The sequence below is a fragment of the Erpetoichthys calabaricus genome, chromosome 13 (genome assembly GCF_900747795.2).
Source record: "Erpetoichthys calabaricus chromosome 13, fErpCal1.3, whole genome shotgun sequence".
NCBI classification, from domain to species: domain Eukaryota; kingdom Metazoa; phylum Chordata; class Cladistia; order Polypteriformes; family Polypteridae; genus Erpetoichthys; species Erpetoichthys calabaricus.
The window spans coordinates 60821794-60849073 of record NC_041406.2 but is presented as its reverse complement, the minus strand read 5'-3'; the positions used below and the strand labels follow the sequence as shown (position 1 = coordinate 60849073).

General features: G+C 37.1%; 1 protein-coding gene across 1 annotated transcript in view; it reads right to left on the bottom strand.

Moving 5' to 3' along the window:
* si:dkey-256h2.1 (uncharacterized protein LOC337520 homolog) overlaps positions 1-27280 on the bottom strand; it is a 316260-nt gene that overhangs the window by 240494 nt on the left and 48486 nt on the right. Inside the window, exon 3 of the mRNA XM_028817047.2 lies at positions 18088-18263. Coding sequence (XP_028672880.1) covers positions 18088-18263 — 176 coding nt within the window. The remainder of the gene's footprint in view (positions 1-18087; positions 18264-27280) is intronic.

Here is a 27280-nt window from a genome sequence, read left to right as displayed (position 1 = left end):
AACAAGAGATATGAATGTTATCAACTGGAACAAAAGTACTATATTTATTGAAACCATGTTAACTGATTTATCTTTAAGGCTGCATATACTACATTGGGTTCATCCTAATAAGCAAAATTGAGTTATAATGAAACTAATACTGTCATCAGTATTTAGTCACATAACCATTATATTACTCTTTCCTCTGAGTTATATGAACCTCTTTACTGTTATAAATTTGTAGAAATTAAACAACAGATTAAAACATAAGGAAAATAACAACAACAGTTTGTAAATGGCAATTGAAAATGTCACATTTGAAAAAAATCTAATCAAAATATGAATGTTACACAATAAGGAAATTGGTCATAGAATGTAATAGAACAGCTTTTCTCAATTTGTCCACCGTAGCAGCATTGCAGGGGGTCTGCGGCCAACTCCAAGCAAAACCCTGCCCTCCTTCACAACTCAAATGATCACACTCAGTTCATAGTGCCAGCATTGCAGGTGGATCACGGCCGATCCTAGACGACCTGCCAAATCTCCACTCTGATGATCATGTTGATTCAGCAAGAAGGAAGAGCACTGACAATCGATTAAGTCACCTAATGTTCTGGTGACTTTGTTGGACCAAGGGAAACAACCCAACTCTCCCCGCTCAGACAATCAAGCTAAATTCATTGAGGGGTCCCCCCCCCCCACAAACACAATGGCATGTGAAAAACTGGGCCATGTAACCACAAAGGTTGGGAAGCACTGCAATAGGTGGCTCTGAGGCAAAGGATCTGCAAGTCTATCTGGAAGGTTGCCAAATTCCATTACTACCAGAAGTGATTCTACTCTGTTGGGCCGTTGAGCAAGTCCCTTAACCTGAAAATTGTTCCAGGAATGCTGAACAATGGCTGATGCAATGCTCTGACCTCTAAAGGTCATGCAAAAAGACAATTTCCCCTCGGTAGTAAATAGTAACAAGCTAAATAAGTTAATTGATGAAAGACAGCAGAGTTTAAGAAAGAAATAAACACTTTTTAATTCAAAAACTCCTTTCTAAAATAAGAAATGGGCAGAAAAGGGTAATTAAATAAAACTATTTATTCGTTCATTGTGAAATTTATGACAGATGATTGCACTCATGCCAGGAAAAAAAACTTTCAGCACCAAGTACACAATGCAAAAATGGATAAAGACATGGTAAGTGAAATTAATAATTAAGACAATTAGTTATTTTGATTAATCACTTCACTGAGTCACTTAGTAAAGCTGCAGTTTCAATTATTTTTATGAATCACATTGAATGATATACCTGATAGCACTTAATGCTGTTCTGAATAATTTCACAGCTATGCCTTTTTCCACTTGGCAGGAGCGCAGAGTTGAATAGCTGAAGTCACTGTCCTTTAATCTTAGTATTCTCTCTCTCCTCATAATCAATTCATGCTTCAAAAACTGTAATCTGAAAACCAGAAAATCTCTATAACGATGACTAATTAGAAATACTAAATGCACAACTGAATTTAATATTCAGAATAACAGGATTTCAATAATTTCTAAAAATCTTTACATTACCTTTATATTCTAGGAGACAGTACAGATGTTAATTGCCCCTAGATACTGTACTTATTATATTTTTACAATTAGAAAATACATTTACTGAATGTTTTTTCAATCATCTGTGAATTATAAACTAACTTGAATATGGCCTTCCATTTGTACATCACATTTATTTCAAAGAGCTGCCTCTGTGTGGCTGAAGGTCGTGAAGGGGAGGACTCTGACTGCCATAAGTGCCTATGCACCCGATGTCAGTTCAGAGTACCAGGCCTTCTTGGAGTCACTGGAGGGGATCCTGGAATTGTCGTAGCTGGGAATTCCATTGTTCTGCTGGGAGACTTCAACGCCCATGTGGGTAATGATGGAGACACCTGGAGAGGTGTGATTGGGAGGAACAGCCTCCCAGATCTAAGCCCGAGCAGTGTTGTTATTGGACATCTGTGCTAGGTGTGGTTTGTCCATGGCAAACACCATGTTCAAACATAAGGTGACTCATAAGTGTACCTGGTACCAGAGCACCTTAGGCCAAAGATCTATAATTGTGTCATCAATTTTGTGGTCGTATGTTAAGGACACTCAGGTGAAGAAAAGGGAAGAGCTTTCAACTGATCACCACCTGGTAGTGAGTTTTGTTAAACGGTAGGGAGGCACCTGGATAGACCTAAAAGGCCCAAGTGAGTAGTGAGGGTGGCCTGGGAACGTTAGGGAGAGGCCCCTGTCATTGTTTATTTAGGAAATACATTTATTTAGATCCAAAATATTTAAAAAATCTGTAAAAAGAGTTTAATATTTCAGATACTACAGAACTTTGGTTCTTTCACATTTCTGTATATATATAAAATCCAACTTCTGTCTGTCTGTCTGTATGTCCACTTTTTACAAGAGAACTACTTAACGGATTTAGATTAGATTTTTTTTTATAATTTTATATTAAAAAGCCTAAAGCAATTTTCCTTTAGCTAAGCTCTCCTTCTCAGGGGTGGGGTTTGATTAGTCTTCAAATTTGTTGGGTTATAAATTGATCTGTTTGTATGGAATAATTACAATGAAAATTAATAAAATAAAAATATCAAAAAAAAAATATAATTTGCTTGAACATTCCGGTTGATTCTGCAACTTCTCTCATTGGGCTATGTATCATAGTTCACTTACGGTACCGATTTATTTGCACGAATCCAAGAGAGACGCAGCAGGCCAAGGGGATGGGGTCAGGACCCTCCTCATTCACGCTCTAGCCTCGGGGCGTATCTTACATCTGCTTAGCTAGTGAATGAGAGAACTACTTAACGGATTTAGATCAGGCTTTTTTTTCTCGAATTTGCTTGAATATTCCAGTTGATTTTGCAACTGTCTCTCATCCATCCATCCATCCATTTTCCAACCCGCTGAATCCGAACACAGGGTCACGGGGGTCTGCTGGAGCCAATCCCAGCCAACACAGGGCACAAGGCAGGAACCAATCCTGGGCAGGGTGCCAACCCACTGCAGGACACACACAAACACACCCACACACCAAGCACACACTAGGGCCAATTTAGAATCGCCAATCCACCTAACCTGCATGTCTTTGGACTGTGGGAGGAAACCGGAGCGCCCGGAGGAAACCCACGCAGACACGGGGAGAACATGCAAACTCCACGCAGGGAGGACCCGGGAAGCGAACCCATGTCCCCAGATCTCTCAACTGCGAGGCAGCAGCGCCACCCACTGCGCCACCGTGCCACCACTGTCTCTCATCATGCTAAGAATCATAGTTTTGCTTGCAGGAGCGATATATTCACACTAATCTAAGAAAGAGGCTGTGGGCCGAGGGGAAGGGGAAGCGTGACGTCAGGAGACGGGGAGTCAGTCTACCTCTTTGTTTTGGAGTGTACCTTGCCTCGGCTTATCTAGCAATACCTTTTTCTTTATTGATTTTTAAAGTTTGTCCTGTTTCACTACTATGCAGGCGGAACCTCAGGGGACAGCTAGTTGAGCTATAACAGGTACATTAGGAATCTTCCAGTTCAGCAAAGCAAGTTTTTGTACAAAAAGTGTGAAGTTATTTAATGTTGTGCTTCCTTCAGTAGAGTTGTCATTTTAATGCATGGTCATTTTGAATTCCACAAAAATTTTATTGCAAATGAGTCTAACTTCTTAAAGAAGGATTTTTCGATATACAGTATGTAAGATTGTTCTAAAACAGATATAGGAGCTTTGGGAGGATATACATTTTTGGTTTCCATGGCTAATGAAATGGAAAGATCTTATGAAAGTACAAAAAAGAAGTCCATGAAGGGAGAGGGGATTTGGGACCCCCTAATAAAAAACATGGACCCCATTAAAGCCTGATAATCGAAATTGTGTAGGGTCCCCTGAAACATTTTAAAATATTTCATAAATTTATAAATTACTATGTGCCTATTACTGAGTTTGAGAGAATATATTGTAGGAAAGTCCAGAAAGCTCTTTACAAGCAGGACTGGAAGCACTTGTGAGTACTTTACAGACTGGAAGGGGTGAGATGAATATATGGTAACAGACAGGATGGGGCTTGATGTTTGACTGGTAGCACATCCATTAAATTAGGATGATAGGAGAAAGGAAACAGTGACTTTCTTAACTCTTTGAGGGTTAAATATTTTTTCCAGTTTTCTGAAAAGCACACAAAGCAACGGTTTCAAGCTTAAATCAATATAAAACATTTTTTGTTGCATGCGGGGGCTGCTGTCAGCACCTGTTCAGCAACTCTGGAAGCAGCTCAATGACCAGAAGGAATATGCGATGTGCCGGTTGCATAGCTGTCTTCGCGCAGCAGTTGCAGTGTGAGGCAATCTGGTTTGTACCTCTTGTCATTGGTAAGAGGCAGTCCTCCCAGGTGAGGTATGTAGGTGCATTAGCTACACGGACATGTTCAGCACCACGATCAGCTGACACTGGCCCCTCACTTTTGTTTTCGATCTCCAGATCATATACATCAAAATCTGACAACTCAGAGTCTGACTCGGCGATATGATATGCAAAACGTCATCCACAGAGTATTTTGCTTTGTGCATTCGCTTTGGTCTTTTGCCAGATGTCGATGCCATTTGAGGGGTTGTTTGCTCTCCACTACTCATGCACACACAGGAAATCTCGGTCAAATCAACAAAGCTAACTTTAAAAAGAGTCGAACTAAAACATAATGGCGAGTTTTGTCAGAGTTTACAGCTGATTAACGTCCTCTACCCCTGAATTTTGACAAAAGTCGACATCCGCCCTGAAAGAGAAACCACATGTAGGCATTGGTGCTTTCCTGTGTAGGACACCATCTCAATGAGGATGAAGAGTGTTAACAGCAACTGCTGATACCTTGATACCAAGAGTGTTCAGATTGGAATCGGCGTAAACCAGCCACACCTCTTATTGGTTTTGAATGCATTTCCTGTGACCATCAAAAAATTAGAAAGTGAAATAATTGGTCTTGTTAGACTCACCATACAATTTAGTGTTGCTTTATGTTGTGTTATTCAGTAAACAAGCCTGCTATTAGGATGAACCTATAGGAGTGCTACCGAGAGGACTTCAATTCCTCGTAGTAGTATACCAGGGCCAACAGGAGTTACAAGATGATGGGAATTACAAGCAGTGGTTTCTAATATTTAGCTTAGCTGCTGATTGAGCTGTTTAACAGTCACAGAGCTTATTTCAAGGATGTGTGTTGCCAGTCACATATAGTGACACTAAAGCACAAAATGATTAAAAATGGTAGCAAAACCCATAGTTAGCAGTACTATTCATCATCACTAGTAGCAGCTGCAATGTATTCATTTGTATCAAAACTAGTTTGTTTCATACGTAGGTAAAAAAAAACTAATATTGCTAAATGAAAATGAACTGAAGTTCAGTTGAAAAGAAAATCTTTGGGGATATATTTGCTTATCCATACCTGCAGAATTACCATAGGTTTAGACCTCTGTAACACAATTATTTTGTCTCTATCATACCAGGTAGGCTTTTTCTATTTTTTAACCAGGTGACTGGATGATTTTGACATGGAAACCAAATATAAAATATTATAGGGGAAGCTTTAAGGCACCATATACAGTATAGTGGCAAATTTCCCCCGAGGACAAATAAAGTTCTATCTATCTATCTATCTATCTATCTATCTATCTATCTATCTATCTATCTATCTATCTATCTATCTATCTATCTATCTAACACAACTTTGACAGTTAACACATTATGCCTTGATGACAAGCACACAGTATAGTCAAAAGTTTATTTTTTATGGTTAAATTATAACAAAGTACACACACTTTGACCACTGGTATTGAATTCAACTGATGACTCTCTTTTAGCATAATGATTTACATGAACCAATAAATAACAAGCAAATGTGAAAATTCAACAGTTGAGAATCACAACATAAAAGTAATGGGAAGGAAAAATGTCCTTTTCTCTTTCATTACAGCATGAATTTTAAAATAATTCCCTCTGATCAAATTTCTAATTATACCAAGAATATTAAAAGTGAATATTATCCTATGTAAGTGAGGAATCCTGTACAAAAATTACCATCCTGTGGTGAGTTTTCTAGAAAATGTTCTCTCTTAGCATTTTTATGTTTACAAAAAATGAACTTTAAACACACAGGCAACTAAAATATAAAATAATTGTCTGCAATAAGACATGGAAAAGAATCAACTAAACATTTGATCAAATTAGATACACTTAAGACTCGGAGATCATGGGCATTTAGTTTCATTACCAGTGTAAAGCAGCAGGGTCTGTAACTGAAGCTGACATAAAATATCTGAAATATTTTATAAAAAACTGGAAGGTTAAAACTGTCAGCTTTAAATTCTTGTTTTCCAATGCTGATAACTGAATAAAGGGGAAAAGAAATTACATTCTTACCTTTCTCTTTGGTTTTAGTGAAAGTAAAAAAATCTAACAACTGAGCCAAAAGGAATTCTAAAAGTCAAAATAATGAACAAGAGGTCATAACATTAACAGTTATGAACACCAGAAAGACAAATAGTCTATTAGATACCAAAAAGAAAATATAAAAAACTAAGGAAAAAGCAAAAAAATTGACAGATAGGCCAGGGGGTTATTTTTCGTACGTGGATTAGTCGTTTAGCCGGATGTAATTGTTGACGATTTGGCCTGATCTTGGATCTGTCGGTTTTTCGAAACTCTTGCTGGAAGTGTTGTCATAGCAACACATCCTAATCCTCAAACCTGCTCGGAGCAGGTTTATTCTACGTAAACAAGGATTAGTTTACACACGTAATCAGTGACGGTACGTGGAAGTCGTCCAGTCATGGCCATTTTGCTTGTCTGCCTTATTAGCTTTAAAATTAATGTTCTTTACATTATATATGATTCTTTATGTCAACAATTCTTTAAATAGTTATATACCAATATTTACCAGTTTGAAGTATACTCTTGTACTTCACTTTAACCTGTTCCTGTGTTCTCCTTGTGCTTACGTTTGATCTGGAATTATGACATATTAAATAATAATTAATCTGACACATAGGAAATGAAACGCTGCATTCAGTAAATACAATGCACACTACTTAGTGTTTAATTTGTCAGCCACTTTTTGCCAGCCATCTTTTCTGGTTTGGGCTGCTTTTGCAGTGTTACCCCTTGTGCATATTAAATCTTGAAATTCTTCATATCGTTCGAATAAAAGGTCTTGCTCCGCTTGTGTGAAAAAAAAAATGCGCCCGTTCTTTCATCATTTTGTTACAGCCTATCAAAGACTTCCTGATCATGTTTTCTAGACTCAATATATATGGGCTTTTCACTCTGCACGGGCGCGCGCATTCTTTCTCAGATGATTAGATCCAGCTAGACTAATCTACTACACGGCTGCGTTTGAAAAACTGACTTATCCCGGATGAGTTTCACTGGCATTAACTCATCTAAGATGAGGCATCTGATCTCGGATGATTTAAGCGATGTACGGAAAATACCCCCCAGGAGTCAAAATACCAAAACAGCTGACCAATCCAAAAGTTATACCAATGTCTATACTGATCCTTGCCCTCTTTATGGAGAGTTTTTCTTCTTTTCAATGACTAACTGCTGGGCAACTGCATCTGCTACAGACAGATAATGGTGGCACAGCACACTATATAACCTCGGCTTCGCTTGATGGGCAATCTGCATATCAGCTTTGTGCATTGTTATGGTATGCAAAATCTGCAAATTTCTGCCTATGTTTACAATATATTTTGCTGAAGACAAAACAAGATGAACTTAAATATCGGACACTTGTATGGGTAGTTTAACATTAAAGCATTCTGTTTTCCTGAATTGTACCAATATCAATCGCAGTATTATTTGTTTGAACTGAGGAGAAATTCAGGAGATTCCTCATGCTGTATTGATGATTTTATCACCTGTGAAGAGATGGGCACCAGGACTAAATTGGTTTACAGCTTGGGAAAGGAAGACATGCTAATGTTTCTAGCTGTATCCAATTACAACCTGCGAACAGAAGGAGATGCCATGGGAGTAGAAATTGGCAAACTAGTTTACAGCTTCAGACAGGAGATTCTTAAAACATTAAAAATTTTATTGTTTGGGGAAATGGACATACTCAAACAGATTAAAGAGTTTGAGCAAATTCATCCATCATATTGACAGCCAGCCAATCAGGTGTATGTAAAAACCTCATGTTGCAAAACCCCCATAGAATTTTAAATTAAATATGACAGGCTAAACAACAAGATGACAGAACAGCGATGTCAGAAGAGGGCGAGAGCAACGTCAAGAGGAGAAGACAGAGAGACATTAGGAGAGGGTGCCAGCAACGTGCAACCGTTTTCATCTGATTGTCAGCTAAAGGATTCCATGAATATTGATTACTAGATCAATGCCTATGACATTAATCTTTGACATTTTTTCCGTAAGTTTTTTCTAAAAGACTATATTTATGCAGACTTTACTTTCAATCTTATTTTCTGTTATTCCTTGTTATACATGGTATTGTTATTCATGTCATAAATACCACACTGCTTTCAGCTTTCTATACTTGCACCAAGCAGTCAGAAGTTTGCCATATACTCCGATTTGCAAAGTTTATTAAGACTGAGGATGCGCGCTGCATCCAGTAGTAGAGAACAGTACGTAAAGTAAGGCATTCTTGGTTGATAAATGGCCTATAACCTAGGATGTTGAGCCTTTGTATGCTTGAATATACTCTTAGACACCAAAGTAATATTTAAGTCTGAGATATATTTAAAACTTTGTATATTGTTTGTGCCGATAATAAGTAAGTCTCTGGAAGTGTTAAGAGAATGACAAGTTGTGTATGTGTCATTCATAAGGCACTTGAGTGGTTTAAGGTGTTAGAGAATAACCAGCTGTGTATGTGTCACTCATAGGGCACTGTTGTGGTGCGACAGTAGACCAACCCGGTAACGAACCTGTTGAGTACACTTAAGGGTAAGTAGAGGGGAATATCACGATAATACATGCGTAGTTTATGCCTACATTTTGTAATATTTATTACTAAAATATGAAAAAGTTTCTGTTTTAACAATGTGTTTACACAGATTACTGTAGAAACGGAACACACATGAAATGCGTGTGTTCCAAATAACGATCTATTATTTCAACTCTAAAACTCCAGTTCAGTCACTCCCAGATAATCAAACAAGGCATGAGCTGGGAAAACTTAGTGAATGTTTTGCGATGGTGGGGGATGGAATAGCCGGCTGCTTACTGCTCATCTTAATTGGCACATTTAGAAGACAAAAGAGAGGTGAGAACGGTTTTAAGGTGGGCCGGAAATATACGAGTTTTTTCGTAGACTCTGGTAATTCTAGTGTTAATGAAAATATTATTGTTTATTTATTTTTTTGCTGTATTTCATTATACCTTTTCTTTTCTGCTAACCATTTTGTAATTATTCTGTATTCTTTACAATGTTTTAATCTAGTTTGTGTATATCCTGTCATTCTTTATTGTTAGGGACACTACTAAGCTGCCTGATGATTACTGTGATCAAGAAGGTGGAACCAGAAGAAGATAAAAGAGATGAGATAGTAAGCCGGGAATGAAGCAGACATCAAAATCAAGAAGTCAATAAATTGAATAAATCAAAACCAAAGGGGCAAGAACAAGAATGTAGTACAAGAGAATGGAACAGAAATTAAAACCAGAAAAATGCTAGGGTCTACTTGGAACATAAGCTAACATAATTTTAGAGAGATATGTTGTAAGAGAATGTTCCCTTTGGGATACTGACGAATATTTATTCTGGAATTACCGGTGGCATCACTAGCTGTTGTGATAACAAGAATGGGAAAGTGACAACACTCAACAAAAATTCCGTTGCATAAATAATTAAAAACAAAACTGGGAACCAAAATCAACACTGTAAAATGTACATTAAAATGAAAACTAAGGTCAGCAATGAAATCTCTATGTTAAAAATCTCATAGAAAAATGTGTAAAACAGGACAATTCTACATTTATTTGTTAATTTTGCTTGCCACTGCTACAGGTGACAAGCTAATCAGGCAGCTTTCTGAGACCTAACTTAATAATTTAGCAGGTCCCAAGTTGGAGGGATGGGGCACTAAGTCAGATTCTAATTGTTGTTGGCTCCCTGCTTGCTATTCCTTTATCAGGTAGGCTTTGCATTTCCTACACAGATTTTAGTTTATTTGCCTTGGTTTCCTATTCTAACCTTTTGTGTGCCTAAAAGAATTTTGACTTTTTGTAATTTAGGCCTAAAACGTTTGGCTTTCGGTAACTTTGGGGTATTTTTGTATATCTGGGATTTTTGTATGATTTGACTACTTAACAACTTTTCAGCTCTGTCTTAGTATGCTTTATATAAGGGGGACTTTTCTCCTTTGTATATCTTTCTTATATAATACGCTACCGTCGCTGTTTGTTTGTCTGTCCAGGATTTTAAATCACCTGTAGCTCACAAACCGTTTGGCCTATTGACCTGAAATTTGGTACACATCTACTACGTGACCACTACTGTCTGCTTTCAGGGTGATGACTTTTATTACTCTTTTTATGTTTATTTTTATTGTAGAATCAACTCACCCTGCGGGCAACAGGGTGGCCATGCGACGCATGCATACGGGCACCATTCTCATCCCTACCACCTTCACCGTCACTTCCTCTACCTCTTCATATCTTAAATCATTCTTGAGGCAGATTAAAGAGTTAAGTGCCAGCTTAAGTGAAAAATTAAGAAAAACGTACTAAGTAATTGCAATACAAAAACTGACTTAATCAGTTTTAACGCGAAAAGATGCTGACGGGAGAAGAAGTGGGCCGCTAGAGTGGAGAAAAGAAGAGCTGCTTAGGAAGCAGCAAGTGCATCAACCTTTGAGCAAACGAATGCTTAAAGTACAGAGAAAGAGTATGAAAACTATAGGTCAAGTGTATTCATTGCACGTTATCGTGCAGTCTGCAGTTACTGGTCTTCAATAATTTGGCCCATTGCTCTTAGAATATTTTTGAAAACTTAACCCTTTCTTTGTTGTTAATTTCTTATACTTTAGTTTATTCACTTTTTGAAATATTTGGCCCAATAATTTTAATAACTGTTTGCTTATAGCTACTATTGGTATTTGTTATGTGAGTATTATGACAGCATTCCAACTATAGCAGGGTTACTCAACTCCAGTCTCAGAGGTCAGCAGTGGGTGCTGGTTTCATTCCAACCAGTTTTGTAATTAGAAGCCAGGCTTAGCAGGTAATGAAAGCAGGTATTTAAATATATGTTTCATTAGTGCTTTCATTCTTCCAGAACAAATTTTTTATCACATTGTAGTTTTTCTGAGAACATTATCCATATGCTTTGTGGTGCTGAACTGATTTGTACATCCTGGTGCTTCTATTCGCTGTCATTTATTTCAAGACATTGTATTAATGCAAATACTTTATGACACATATACACAGGTTTAAATGGAAGCATGTTAACTGGAGAGCTGGTGTTACCTTTGTCATTTTCACCTTATTATTAATTAAAAGCTGATTAAGAAAACAGGCAACAATTAAAACCTCAATAGAGCTGTTTAAAAGTAAAAAGGCAATCAACGGATCTGACGCTAAAACGAAGCCCCCCAAAAAATAAATATAGCTTCAGTAGTAAATCTAATCTGGGATCTAATTAAAAAATTGGTTAACACAAAATCCTGCAGCTCTTGCGGACCTCCAGGAAGAGCTAAGTATGCCTGACCTACAACATAGGCTCATGTATTGTAGACAGTCAATAAAAAAAGTCAAATAACATAGAATGCATAATTAAAATCTTTCCTGAGCATCATGACCACATCTGCATCCTGTAGAAATGCTGTTTTTGCCTGTAGGATAAGAGGCATAACTTGTGGAGGAGAAATGTTATCTTGTAAATAAAGTCAGCCACAATTAAGTGTAAAAATCACAGTAGCATTTTACCTTAAAATACCAATGGTTTCTGAAATCTGCATTTACTATAAAACATTACCTCTACTTCTCAGCAAAATGGTAAATACATCATGACGAACACAATACTCTGTTCCAAAGTTCACCAAAACAAAACCTCAGACTAAACCTCAGCTCAAAAATTATATAAAATCATTATATTTACAAAAAGTATTTGAAAAAAGGGCTAAAGAGAGAATATATACATTAAATAAAACAAAGACTTCATGAAGTCCTCCTGACTACATCAGGCTGCAATCTACAACTTTGTGTGATGTGGTTGGGTTGACAATTACCACCTTCAAATGTGAGGTCATGGTTTTCTCCAAGAAATAGTGACTTATTCCTTTCAGGAAATTAATGAGCAGCTGCCCGAAGTGGAGGTGTTCAAGTGCCTCTGGACTGTGTTCATGAGTGGGTTCTGAGGTGAATATAAGATCAACCAAGGAATTTGTCCAATGGCAGCACTTTTGCAGCTATTCTAAAGGACCATGGTGGTGAAGAGAAAGCTAAGTTATCAGACAACACTTTTAACTTACCAGTCTGTCTACAACACTTCTTAAGGTCACAGACTTTGCATACCAACCAGCAGAGCAAGACCACAAGTTCAGCAGGCCAACATTAGGTTCTCTCTTAAATGGGAAAGGAGTTCAAGGAATAAGCAGGATCTCAGAGTAGAACCATTGGTTTACCAAACAAAGAGGAACCAGTTGAGGTGGTGTTGACAAGTAGTTATAATGCACCTATGCACCTCCATCAGGAGATGTACAAGGAACATGTTACTGAGAGAAGATTCAGTACAGTCTGGCAGGACTACTGTATTGTATATCTTTCAAATGGCCTGTAAGCATATGCTGTAGTAGTATACTGTAGTATAACACTTACAGTATACTGTATATACCTGAGGAAGGAGGAATTTGCAAAAAAATAGGATGGGCTTGTCTGTCAAGCTATGTATGCTGTCACCACTTTCATCATCAGAGTAAGCAGAGTAAAACTAACAAGACTTTTTTTATCAACGATTTTATTAGTCATAGAAAAATTGATTTTATTGCACTAAGTGAAGCGTGGCTTGGCTCTGATGGCGCGGCTGTTTTAATTGAATCTGCGCCTCCGGATTACAGTTTTACTCATGCCGACTGTCAAGGAAAAGAGGCGGTGGCCTAGCAAACATTTACTCAAGCCAGTTAAAGTGTAAAGATGTCAGTTTTGGTAAATTCAAGTCCTTTGAGTATCTCGCCATTGTTATTCATGGAGATTCTCACGTTCTAGTATTATCCGTGTATAGACCTCCTAAATTTAATGCGTCTTTCTTTGAGGAATTCTCTGACTTAATGTCAATTTTAATTACGAACTATGACACACTATTAATAGTCAGAGACTTTAACTTTCATATAGCTAATCAGTGTGACCAAAAAGTAAAAGAATTCATGAGCCTCCTGGACTCTTTTGATTTGAGACAGCTCGTTAATCAGCCTACACATAAAGCAGGTCATACGTTAGACTTAGTAATTACTAAAGGACTAAAAGTTGATGTAAGGCAGATCATTGATATTGGTCTATCAGACCATTTTCTTCTACTATTTAATGTAGAAATATTGATAGAAAACATTCATGAGAAGCATATTATTAAACAACACTTCTTTGACTCATCAGCAGCTTTAAAACTTACAAACATTCTAATCAATCAGTCTGTTTATAGTGCCAACTATAATAGCGAGGGTAATTTAAATAGTAAGGTGGAAAGATTTAATACCAAAGTAAGAGCTGCTGTTGACATAGTTGCATCTGAAAAGACAGTTAAAAAATCTTCTAGCATTGTTATACCATCGAAGACCCAAAGAGTGTCTGGTTTAAAGAGAACATGCCGTAGAGCTGAGCGTAAATGGAGGAAAACTAAACTAACTATCCACTATTAAATATTAAAGGTTAAAATAACAGAATACAATAACACAATCTGTCTTGAGAGACGCTGCTATTTCTCTAAGATTATAAATAACAATGCTAGTAATCCCAGAGTCTTATTCTCGACGATTGACCGTCTGCTAAACCCAGGTAACTCAAAGGAATTCCTCCAAAGTACTTCCAGTAAAACCTGTGAGGCTATTGCTGTATTTTTCAATCAAAAAATTAATGATATTAGAAATAACATAGTATATCTCCCTAACACTGAGGATCATCCTAAACCCCAGCACTCCGTTACAAACAAATTAAATTCTTTCACCAGGATAGATTTACCTGATTTACATAAAATAATTTCTCAACTGAAACCCTCCACCTGCGCCCTTGACCCAATTCCAACAAGTTCTTTCAAAGAAGTATTGGGCGTGCTAATTGATAATATTCTTGACATAGTAAATTTGTCATTAGATACGGGGGTCTTCCCAGACTATCTTAAGACTGCTGTTGTTAAACCCCTACTTAAGAAAAATAATCTTGAGCCCTCTGCTCTTGAAAATTTTAGACCCATCTCTAACCTGCCTTTCTTAAGTAAAATTCTAGAGAAGGCAGTCATTATGCAGTTAAATGACCACCTCAATAAACATGCTATTCTTGATAAATTTCAGTCAGGTTTTAGAACAAATCACAGCACAGAAACTACACTTGTTAAAGTAGTAAATGACTTGCGGGTAATTGCAGACAGAGGCCATTCATATGTTCTCATCCTGATCTGAGTGCCGCATTTGACACCATTGATCATAATATTCTTAGAAATCGCCTTAGTCAATGGGTGGGCCTCTCTGGCAGTGTCTTAAATTGGTTTGAATCCTACCTGGCAGAGAGAAAATTCTTTGTTAGTTGTGGTAATTACAACTCAAAGATACTTGATATCCTATATGGTGTTCCACAAGGCTCTATCCTGGGTCCACTGCTCTTCTCAATCTACATGCTTCCGTTAGGTCAGATTATCTCAGGGCACAACGTGAGCTACCACAGCTATGCTGATGACACACAGCTGTATTTATCAATAGCACCTGATGACCCCTATTCTCTTGATTCACTAACACAATGTCTTACTTGTATTTCTGAATGGATGAATAGTAATTTTCTAAAGTTAATAAACAGAGAACTGAAATTTTAGTGATTGGCAATAATGGATACAATGAGGCTATTAGAAACAAACTGGATGCATTAGGATTAAAAGTCAAGACGGAGGTAAAAAGCTTAGGGGTAACTGTTGACTGTAATCTGAATTTTAAATCGCATATTCATCAGACCACTAGGACAGCATTTTTTCACTTAAGAAACATAGCAAATGTTAGACCTCTTATAGCATTGAAAGATGCTGAGAAATTAGGTCACGCGTTTGTCTTCAGTCGACTAGATTACTGTAACGCACTCCTCTCAGGACTACCCAAAAAAGACATAAATCATTTGCAACTAGTGCAGAATGTAGCTGCTAGAATCCTAACTAGGAAAAGAAAATCTGAGCACATTTCTCCAGTTTTGATGTCACTACACTGGTTACCTGTGTCATTCAGGATTGACTTTAAAATTCTGCTTATGGTGTCTCCTTAGAACTCCAAGAGCAAAACTTAAAAGAAGTGGTGAGGCGGCCTTATGCTGTTATGCACCTAAGATCTAGAATAGCCTGCCAATAGGAATTCTCCAGGCTAATACAGTGGAGCACTTTAAAAAACTGCTGAAAACACATTATTTTAACATGGCTTTCTCATAACTTCACTTTAATTTAATCCTGATACTCTGTATATGCAATTCATTATAATAACTATTCATGGTGGCTCTAAAATCCGTACTAACCCCTACTCTCTCTTCTGTTTCTTTTTCCGGTTTCTTTGTGGTGGCGGCTTGTGCCACCATTTACTCAAAGTACCGTGATGTTCCAACATTGATGGATTAAAAGCCAGATGTCTGCATGACCATCATCATCAAGTCCTTCCGTGAGAACCTTAAATACAAAGAGGACTATTTCATTTTTGTTAGGTAGAATGCCCAAAGGGGACTGGGCGGTCTCATGGTCTAGAACCCCTGCAGATTTTATTTTTTTCTCCAGCTGTCTGGAGTTTATTTTTGTTTTTTTCCGTCCTCCCTGGCCATCGGACCTTACTCTTATTCTATGTTAACTAATGTTGTCTTATTTTAATTTCTTACTTTGTCTTTTATTTTTCTTTTCTTCATTATGTAAAGCACTTTGAGCTACTTTTTTGTATGAAAATGTGCTATATAAATAAATGTTGTTGTTGTTAAAAGTGATTAAACCAAATGTCAGCAGAATCCAGTTGCTCATCTGTGCCAATCTAATACAGGTGTATAATACTCTGGTATACAGGTGGGATTTCTCCCTGACTTTCAACTGAGCTTTGTCACACACGTGCACTTAGGAGGCAGTCAACAAGCCCAGAGGTGAGTGAAATATCATCTGACGGGGGGTTGTATTGTGGTAATAATGCCTCTCTCTCTGATCTTATAGAACCAGGGAAGAAAAATAAACCGCTAACATCATTAACATCCACAACAAGATCCACTTTCCGGTTCATTATTGATGACGCTACTTCCGTCCCACCGAAATGACGTCACTTCTGGTCCCTCTGTGATGATGTCACTTCCGGTCCCTCTGTGATGATGTGATTTCCTGCCACATCATCTCGGGTTGCCATTTTGACCACTGTATAAATACCAGCCAATCTGTAACCATTTTGTCGAATGTCTGATTCAATTTTGAGATCAAGTTTGACCAATAATTGCATCCAAGCAATATACGGGGCAATTCCCCAACACTTTATATCTTGTTTGTGATCTTATTTCATCACAGCTTCAAACAAAGAATGCAGACACCTCCCAGTCTCACTGTAATTAATATGTCTACTTCACCTTTCTACCTGCTACACCCCTGACCCGTCATTTCTACCAAGTGTAATATATAAAAAAAGCTTTTAAAACCCACCTTGGATTTAGTTCCAGACTGCCAAGTTAGTGTATGCCTCTAGCAGCCCCTAGAACCACTATATTCATGACTTAGCTCAGTCTTCTATTTAGAGAGAAAGCAATGTTATATGAACTTAACTTTACCACTTAATGTAAATATTCAGAGGGTGACATACTTCTAAAGCACCTCTAAACCCATGGAATTTCGTATTAAATTATAATGTTTTTCATATGGTCACATAACCATCAAAATATATTGTAATCCAGCTTAATCTATTGTACTGCCATGAAAAACAAGAGCCTATCTCAGCAGCACTAGGCACAAAACACAACCCATCACAGGGTACGGATCTTGCACACCCACATTAATACACACTAAGCCAAAAAAGATAGAAATGAAATACAACATTACATAACATTCTCATAAATACATTATAATATTAAAAAGTCTGATTTCTGGAAAAAATAACTGCTTTTTGTATTTGGACTTTCAAACTATTCCACATTATTAACCTTTAGGAGATGCTGGAAATGCCCACTTTTCATATTAAGACAGCAAGAGAAAATCATGTTGAAGATATCTTGATGCATCCAGTTGTGACAACAGATGCCATGTAACTTTCTTAGGACTCTCCTAAATTCTAGTAATAAATTGTTGAGTCTGAACAGATCATTCCCTCCATTTGTTTATCCTCTATTACAGTTTACCTTTGTGGTTGGAATAAAATGTTTATGTGTCTTACACAAAATCAAGCAACAACACTAAAACTAAACGTTCAGGGAAAAACAGTAACTTTGAACCAAGCACTTGGGAGATTTTGCCAGTTATTACTGTGAGTTTTATGCTTGCAATATCTTATAGTGGAAAAGGACACAACATCGCCTCTAGGTGAGAGAAAAAGACTACTCTGAATATCAAAAAAATGAGCTTTTTTCTCAGAAAACAGTGCTTTGTTATGTATTTAACATTTATTTCATTGCCTGTTCTTTTTAATTCCTTTATGGAGTTTCACAAACAGAATTGCATTTAAAAAGACAAAATGTTAAAATAAGAGTCACTCACTACATGCAGTTTTATAACTTTCTGTCAGGTTCCTTTATAGTACTGATAGTATCTCTAACTATTCTGTGCCTGTTTTGCTATTGCATTTAAAAACGCTTTTTTGTCAGTATATCTCCACTTCGCTGGATATACTATTATTATACATTATAGATTTTAATTAGCATAAGTATGATAAAACTTTCATGTGGTACCTTAGTAAAATATGAACAACTGTCTTCTGATACCCATGCCACAGAGCCATTTACATCTGTGGATGGTGTGCATCCATTGCCGCCATCCTGCAGTACGTAGGAGTCTAATTTCCAACGTTTCATAAGCCAGTCATATCTTGCATCCAGTCGTTTTTCCACAATCGGCACATCCCAAGCTGATGGAGAAAAAAAAATATTGTGTATTGCTTAAAATTCTGCAAAATATGTGGTTGTAAAGAAAAAAAAACATAATAGTTACAATCAAAGCTGGTTTAGGGTTTTATCTTTTTGTCAGCTGAAGTGAAATTATGGTGTGTGTATGAGTGTGCACTGCATCAAACTATTGCCCCATCCAGGGTAGGTCCCTGCCTTCTGCCTAAGGTTGTTAGGATTAACCATTGCTTACAAAAAGATCTAAAAAGCAAGCCACTTGTTTTTATAAAATAATGCGGATAGCATATCAATGCACCAGGATGTCTGTGGTGTTACCAATGTACAACACAGAGAGAAAATGACTAAATAAAATGCCAACACATGAAGATAACAAAGATAAAACATAGTGAAAAAATGCCCACAAACACAATAATGACATATACTGTATGGTGTGCCTTTATTATATCACATATCTCCAATTATTTTTATATCTGTTGCTTCATTTATGAAGAATTCCTTTTGTTTCTGCAAATACTCATTTTCAAAGTGTTTAAAAACTTGTTAAAACATTTTACTAATTTAATATTCTTTTTAGTCATGTAATAGATATTAAAGAAATTACTAAAAATTGATTTTTATATGTTACTTACCCCATGTAGTTTTTAGAGATGGCCAACAAAAACTTTTGATCTCATGTTTTTATGCGGAATGAAGATATCTTTCTGATATAATAGGAGTGTATGGTGACCAACACAGGACAATAGGAAACAAAATTAAAAAGTCAAATTACTTGTGTTATTCAAATGTCAAGTCATCCAGTATGCGCACAATGTCTGAAAAGCATGTATTTTTACTAAAATATTGTTAAAAAAGCTACTTCCAGAAAACACTCTGATGAATGAAAATGGAATACCTGAGCATCTGAATTGAAGACCTGCCTATCTATCTCATTCTGAGTTCAGAGGTCCAGCCCAGTTACAGCTTATTCATAGGCTAACATTCTCTGATATCAACAAAACGTATGCACTGTGAGACATGTAAAACCAAAAGTTAAAAGTTAAGAAAAGTGAGTGAAAACATTATTAAGAGGAGAAATTACTTGTGCATATCCAATAATCTTCAACAAGAAGGTGGTCAATTTACCCCATATAATTTCACAAACTGCCGCTAAATAACCCCAAGGTACTTCAGTTGTAGATTGTGGTGGACGGTTGGGACCTTGCCCGGCCGGGATGCCTGGAGAATGGAAGGCCTGGGAGAGAGGGGTTATCTTCCCCGAGACACAAGAGGGCAGCCCCCTTGGATTGCATTGGGGCCACGGGAATGGAGCTTAGATGCTCAACCCTGTTGGGGCTCATGGCCACCGCCAGGGGGAGCCCAGATCATTCCAGAGCCATGGACTGCACCACTTCTGACACACCAGAAAGTGCTGCAGAAAATTCATCAGGGTGCACCATAAAAGGGGCTGCCTCACTCGTGGAGCCGGAGTCGGGAGGCAGAGGACAGAGCTTGTGGGAGAGGAGTGGAGGTGGCAGAGGAGAAGATAAAAGGAAGATCAGAAGAAAAGAATAAAGAAGAAAAAAGAGCTCTGTCAGTTGTTTATAGTGCATTGTGCAGGAAGAACTGTAAAATAAAAGCATGTGCTTTGATCAGAGTGCCTCCAGCTTCTATCTGTGTTGGGTTAAGTGGTGGTAAAGCACCATCAATTGTCATAAGATATAAATATAAATGTAATGACAATAGGGAGGCTAAAATTCAAATGCTTGTTTACAGTTCAGCACATTCCATTTTTGTTCATGAGACCGTTTTTCCTGAGGTGGTTTATTTAACAATATTTTTATTAAATGTGTTTGGGACATTGTGAACATACAACTGGATGACTTGATATGTGGATTATGCAACAGGTGTAAAATTAGATTTTTCATGAAAGTTTTAGATGTTGTTAACTGTTGTCTAATGTTGGTCACCATACATGTTTATTATGTATTATCTCTGTTCTCCAAGAAAACATGAGACTAAACATTTTTTTTTGCCCATCACTACAAACTACACAAAGTAAATAACATATACAAATAATATTATTTTTGAGTTGAGTATTCCTTTAACATTACATTTTAAAATGATTTTTTATTTAAATATCAGTGGTTTAAGCTCAAGTCTACTGTATCTTCTTTAGAGGCCCACTTTCAAATTTACCAGAAGCAGAATGGAGCAAATCCTTTAAATTCTATTTACAACTGAATTACCAACATTGGAAGTAACACACTAACATATTGTATCCTCACTTCAAAATTTAAACAGCAGAGTATAAATATCAAAAAACTGAAATAATGAGAAAAATATACTTTTGAAATGTTTGTAATTTACAAACTACAAAAAGAAACAGGATTTGGTCCAAGTCAGTAAACACCTTTGTTTCCCTTCTCCAGCTCCAAGAATCACAGTGCAACTGCACTTAGTCTTAGTCTTTATCCACTGCAGATCCACAGCTCTGAGAAACACTGCAACATTACTAAACCTGAAAGTTAGTTTTTATACTGTAAATACAGTATGTACTAAGGGCAGATTAGCATGTGACCATCTTCAGCTAATAGCACACTGCAACGGACCCTTAGTGTTTAACACAATATGTATTATTTACTTTAACACTAGAATTACCAAAGCCTACTAAAAAACTTGTAAATCTGTCCCACCTTAAATCCCTTCGCACCACCCCATCAGCGTCTTTTGTCTTGTAAATGTGCCGATCAAGACAAGCAGCAAGCAGCCTTACCGCCGCAGAATGGACACAAAGTTCTCCCAGTTCCAGCCTTGATTATCTGGAAGTCAAGTGCTGGAGTTTTAGAATGGAAATAATAGTTCATTATTTGGAACACATGCATTTCATGTGTGTTCCGTTTCTATAATAATCTGTGTAAACACGTCATTAAAACAGAAACGTTTTTCATAATTTAGTAATAAATGACAAAATATAGACATAAACTATATAACGTGTAAAGCCTGAAGTCCAAAGATCAAATAAACACTTTCACAAAAGGTTCAAGGATGATGCAACAGTTTCCGTGGTGCAGCAGTAAGAATTGCTGACTTGTAATCAAGAGCCCCCTCGATTCGATCCTGACTGTTTCGTATATTTACTGTTTTGAGTAGTGAGCTGCTCTTATTGTTAATATTATACAATAAAAACATATAATTGATTTGCATCTGTAACAGCCACTGTAAATTTATAGTACTTGTAAAAGTTAGTGTTTTTTTTCACTTTTATTTTCTCAGTCACGATCACGATACATACTAGCCCTCGCCCCAAAGGTATCTGACGCGGTTACTTTTTATCTGAAACTGGGAATAACTGTAGATGTGAGTGGTGTTTTGAGACAATGGCACTGGAAATTCTTTGATCTGGATGGATAAAAGTTGACACACAAACGCTGGTGAATCTGCCTACTTCATATCTCATTGTCACTTGTTTTTTTTTTTATTCAGTTTTATTGAGTGTTCCTGCTTACACTGAATTAGTATGCACCTTATGGTTCATGATGTCAAAATCACACTGACAAAAAACAGAGACATAGGTATATATGGTATTTGGAATTATTCATTTTATGACCTGTATAGTAGATTTCGGAAAAAAACATTGTGGCACCATAAGGCGCATACTAATTCAGAAATACTTACCGCTTAATTGAGTCAGCATTTCTTAACTGAGGCAGCAATTTTTACTGCTGCGCAACCGAAACTGTTGCGTCATCCTTGAACCTTTTGTGAAAGTGTTTACTTGATCTTTGGACTTCAGGCTTTACACATTATATAGTTTATGTCTACATTTTGTCATTTATTACTAAAATATGAAAAATGTTTCTGTTTTAACAATGTGTTTACACAGATTATTGTAGAAACAGAACACACATGAAATGCATGTAATTCACTCCCAGATAAACATGGATGGAACTGGGAGAACTTTGTGCCCTTTCTGCGGCGGTGAAGGGATGGCATAGTAGGTGCTTGCTGCTTGTCTTGATCGGCACATTTACAAGACAAAAGACACTGACGGAGAGGTGCAAAGGGATTTAAGGTGGGATGGAGTTTTTTTTATAGGCTTTGGTAATTCTAGTGTTAAGCAAGTGAAAAAAAGAAAAAAGTTTAAGCCATAGTAGTCATTATTCATTATACTTACAAGTAACTTACAAAACCTATCAAATCTTTTATAGTATGAAGATTGTAGTGTAAAAATATTTTGTTCAATAGTGTGCTTTAATTTTAAAAATGGCAAAATCATGTTATCATTACACATACTGTATATTATATATATACATATATTATATGAGATTTGAACTTCTGAAATGATGGACTGCGGCATTCATCCGAGCTCATTTGACTACCCTAATCCTCAAGTAAAATAAAATTTTTCCTTTGAAGCAATCTTGTTATAACCTTTCTGAAAATCCTTTCATTGATATCCTTCATCACTACCTTCTATCTGAAATAAGAAATATAGACAACAGAGTTATAATAAAGCATATTATAGGCTTTTTTCGGACCTGACATACAGTTTAATAGAAGCAGCACTGGCTAAGGCATGAAGTATGAGCTTTTCTCAATTTCTAAAAGTTGCTTACTGCCAATGTTTGTTCTGTAACCAGCAGGCTTTTCAAGCTTACTGGATCGCATCATGTATATCCAACACCAAGCTCCCACCAGGTTCCAATCAACTGTCAATATATTGTAGTGCTCAAAACTCCAGGGACAACAGTACCTCTCTCCCAACCAGTTGTTTGACAAACTGTCAGGGTATTGCGGCTCCTGCTTCTCGCTCTTCAATTGAATAAATGAATCCTAAATATAGAGTAACCCAGTCACAGGGGATGCACAAACCAGTGTGTTTCTTCGTGGAGGACCCAAGTCCATATAAATGGGGAGAGTTATGTCAGGAAGGGCATCCGACATAAAATATTGGCAGATCAACATGCGGACAACAATACAGATTTCCATTCTGGATCAGTTGAGTCATGGGTTAACAACAACTGCCACCAGTACTGTTAGACAACAGGGTGCTGGCAGAAATTGGGCTACTGTTGGCTGAAGAAGGAAAAGAAGAGGAGGAATATGTGTCTGGAGGAAAGAGGAGAAGAGGAAGGTAAAGAGAGTGGAACTGAGGGTAGGAACTTTGAATGTTGGCAGTATGACTGGTAAGGGGAGAGAGTTAGCTGATATGGAGAGAAAGAAGGTTGATATATTGTGCATGCAAAGACTAAATGGAAAGGGAGTAAGGCCAGGTGGATCAGAGGTGGATGCAAATTGTTCTATCATGGTGTGGATGGGAGGAGAAATGGGGTAGGGTTTATTCTGAAGGAACAGTATGTCAAGAGTGTTTTGGAAGTGAAAAAAGTGTCAGACAGAGTAATGATTATGAAGCTGGAAATTGGAGGTGTGATGATGAATATTATTAATGTATATGCCCTGCAAGTTGGATGTGCATTGCATGAGAAAGAAGATTTCCGGAGTTAGTTGGATCAAGTGATGGACAGTGTACCCAAGGGACAGAAAGTGGTGATTGGAGCGGATTTCAATGGACATGTTAGTGAAGGGAACAGAGGAGACGAGGAGGTGATGGGTAGGTATGGTTTCAAGGAGAGGAATGAAGGTCAGATGATAGTGAATTTTGCAAAAAGGATGGGCATGGCTATGGTGAATACATATTTTAAGAAGAGGGAAGAACATAGGGTGACATACAAGAGAGGAGGAAGATGAACACAGGTAGATTATATCCTATGCAGAAGAGTCAATCCAAAGGAGATTAAAGACTGCAAAGTGGTGGCATGGGAAAGTATAGCTAGACAGCATAGGATGGTGATCTATAGGATGACACTGGAGATCAAGAAGAGGAGGAGAGTGAGGGCAGTGCCAAGGATCAAATGGTGGAAGCTGAAAAAGAAAGACTGCAAGGTTGATTTCAGGGAGGAGGTAAGACAGGCACTGGGTGGCAATGAAGAGTTACTAGACAGCTGGGTAACTACAGCAAAAGTGGTAAAGGTGACAGCAAGAAGGGTGCTTGGCATAACATCTGGACAGAGGATTGTGACTGATATCCATTTATCCATACAGTCACTTCAAGCCTAGTGACACCTACCGTAAAAGTTGTTTTCATTGAATGTACAGGTAGTGTGCTATCAGCAGTGACTTTTTAGAGTTATTTTGGCAAGATACATTCATTTGGGTCAATTCCACAGTGTGTCAGAAGGCAGGAAATGATGGTTTTGGTGGTGGACTGCTGCTGGGTTATAGTCTGTATCCCCTTCATGTGAACCTATTGACTCATTTAATGAACACTCAGATGGTGGCTAAAGAACAATATGATGCAGCACATCAGTAAACCCACAGTGTGGTGGAATGCAATATAGGTATATGGAATATACTGTGTGTAGACAGGCTGGTGTGGTCATCACAACTACCGTTTTTACTGTACATAATTTTTTTGTTTTGTTCATTTGTTGTGATGTGCAGGCACTTATTTTATTTGCTAGCTCTTCTTTAGAAGAATGTGTTTTTTTCAGAGTAGGTCCATTTCTCTTACATTCATCTTAAAAACAATAGTTGTCAGATTTTGTGCTTATTGATGCACTTTGTCTTAATTGATTATTAAATTTATGCCATATTACTTTTCAGGAACTTAGTTCATCAGTAGGAAAAAATGGCATTATATAATGCAGTTCTTTTCACATTTTAATAAGCATAATGCTTTTTGTTAAACAATATCAGGGCTGACAAAGAAATACTTCATAAATATTTGTAAACATTTTGATTAAGAGAAGTTTTGAAAAAAAAAAACATAAAAAAGCAGTATGTACTTTACATACAACCTTCATTGCTCAAAGGTTCAGATCCTAGAGTTTATGACAATAGGACATGCTGCTGTGTCTTTTTTGTAGTGTAGTGACCAGAACTGCACAACGTACTGCAGATATGGTCTTACTAGTGCACTGCAAAGTCTCAGCATAATTTTCCTTAATGTATATCCAGCACTTTTACAGAATAACTTAATGTTTTATAATTTTGCTTTTTAATTGCTTCTACACTCTGCCTAGGTGATGACTCTACTACTGGTAGACGATCATTGATTCTTGCAGTGAGAAAACTGTTGACTTTTATTAGTCTTGGTGTCTTCATCATCCACATGTTAAGAAACTAGGTCATTTCAAAGATACTTTTATAGCTGAGGAAGCATTCAGATCATTGTATGGTGCAAGTATACATTTTATAAAGTGAGACACTGGTGTTTCCTTTCAGTCTACAGCAAATTAACTTAATGGATGCTGTTCTGTGATTCACTTTAATAGAGTAGCAGTTGTCACATTTATGTTTTATTCAGTAGAAGCTTTTCGTTCTTTTGGACAGTTTATACAGATAACCACGAAAGCTTCACTGTACCACAGATCTCCCTGCTGCTATCAATGTAAGACACACTGAGAATCTTGCAACTGTAATTTTCATTCCTTTAGAAGATGTTGTCCTATCATGCTGACATTAAAAACATAACAGTATGGACCCTTTTACAGATTCATATTTCTTCTGTCAGCACTTTCTTGCAACTACACTAGTTACACTTATATTTACCAGCACAGTATGGCCTTAAAGTTTTTGCTTTTATAGTGTACTACGTCAATCATAAGCGACCCTTAAATGATACTTACTTTTTATTTTGCTCACACTGTGTGTGTGAGGGAGGAAGGGAAAAAATGGAAGGGAAAGATTTAAAGGTAGAGACCTTGTCATAGCAGATGTACAGTACTGACCATCTTCATCACAATCTTCATGTGAAAGTGATTTTTTTCCCAATTTGTTTACATTTACCTGCCATTTGATCAAGATTGAATACAAACATACATAAAAGTTGATTTGGCTATGATCAAGCCTAGAAAGTTGCAAATAATCCTTTTGTTTCTGTTTTTCATCCAAAACAATTCTGATTGTTATGAGGTATTTATCATTTAAGAATAAGTGTATGTAATGAGTGTAATAACTTATGGGGCCTTCTATATAATAAGTGATGAGCTGCTTTTTATCTTTTTAAGCATTCTAAAATTGTCAGACATCATTGATAGTGTTTTGTCTTGTTGGGGTCCTAGAGAGACCCTGTTCCCCCTTTATTATGTAGAACTTAGCAGAATGCCCCCAAATTTCATACTTTTGTCACCCTGTTGGAATTGACTGACTATAGTTCAATAACCCCAACCACCCCTTTTTGCTCCCTTTTCTAACTCCAGGTAATTACACACAGTAAAAGTACAGACAGGAGAAAGTTACACTTCTATTTATGTATTATAGATAATAAATGTATCTGTATCTAGTATCATTTAAAGCAAATAGAATATAGAATTAGCAACATATATATATATATATATATATATATATATATATATATATAGTGCTAGACATTTAGTTTCAGGAGGCACATAAACTTGTAGTTACACTTGATTCTTTCTGGTCAACTCATTTCATTTCAGGTCATCATCTGAAAAGAGCCAAGCAGCCTGTGGGAAAATGGTCGCTGAGACAGTGGTCTTCTCAAGACGGAAAATGGCAAGGAGAGAGAGTGAGACAGAGACTCCTTTAGTTTTCTGTCACACATCATGGACCAATGGAGCGCTGTGGTACAGAGTGACCCTCCTGATTCAGCGACCAATCGTAAACAGCCACAACTCAAAATAAGCAGACACCTTACTTCATATCAGTTCTTGTTTCAGTATGACCCTATTCCATCTCCAGTTGATGGTATGGTAATTTCTTAGCCACATGTTTTCCCCAAGGCTAGCTAGCTAGTTTAAAAAAATAAGTTTACTTATCCCTTCCTGGGGAGATATCTCATAGAATGTTCTTGTAAGACACACTCTCTGCCTTCTGTATGAACAGTTGGAGTTAACCAAGCTCCCCAGCAGTGTGTTAGAAAACTAATGGATTTCTGGAAAAGGCAGACACCATGAAACTCACATCAGCATGAAGCAAACCCTTCTGTTTTAAACAGGAAGCTGAAAGTTGCATCACT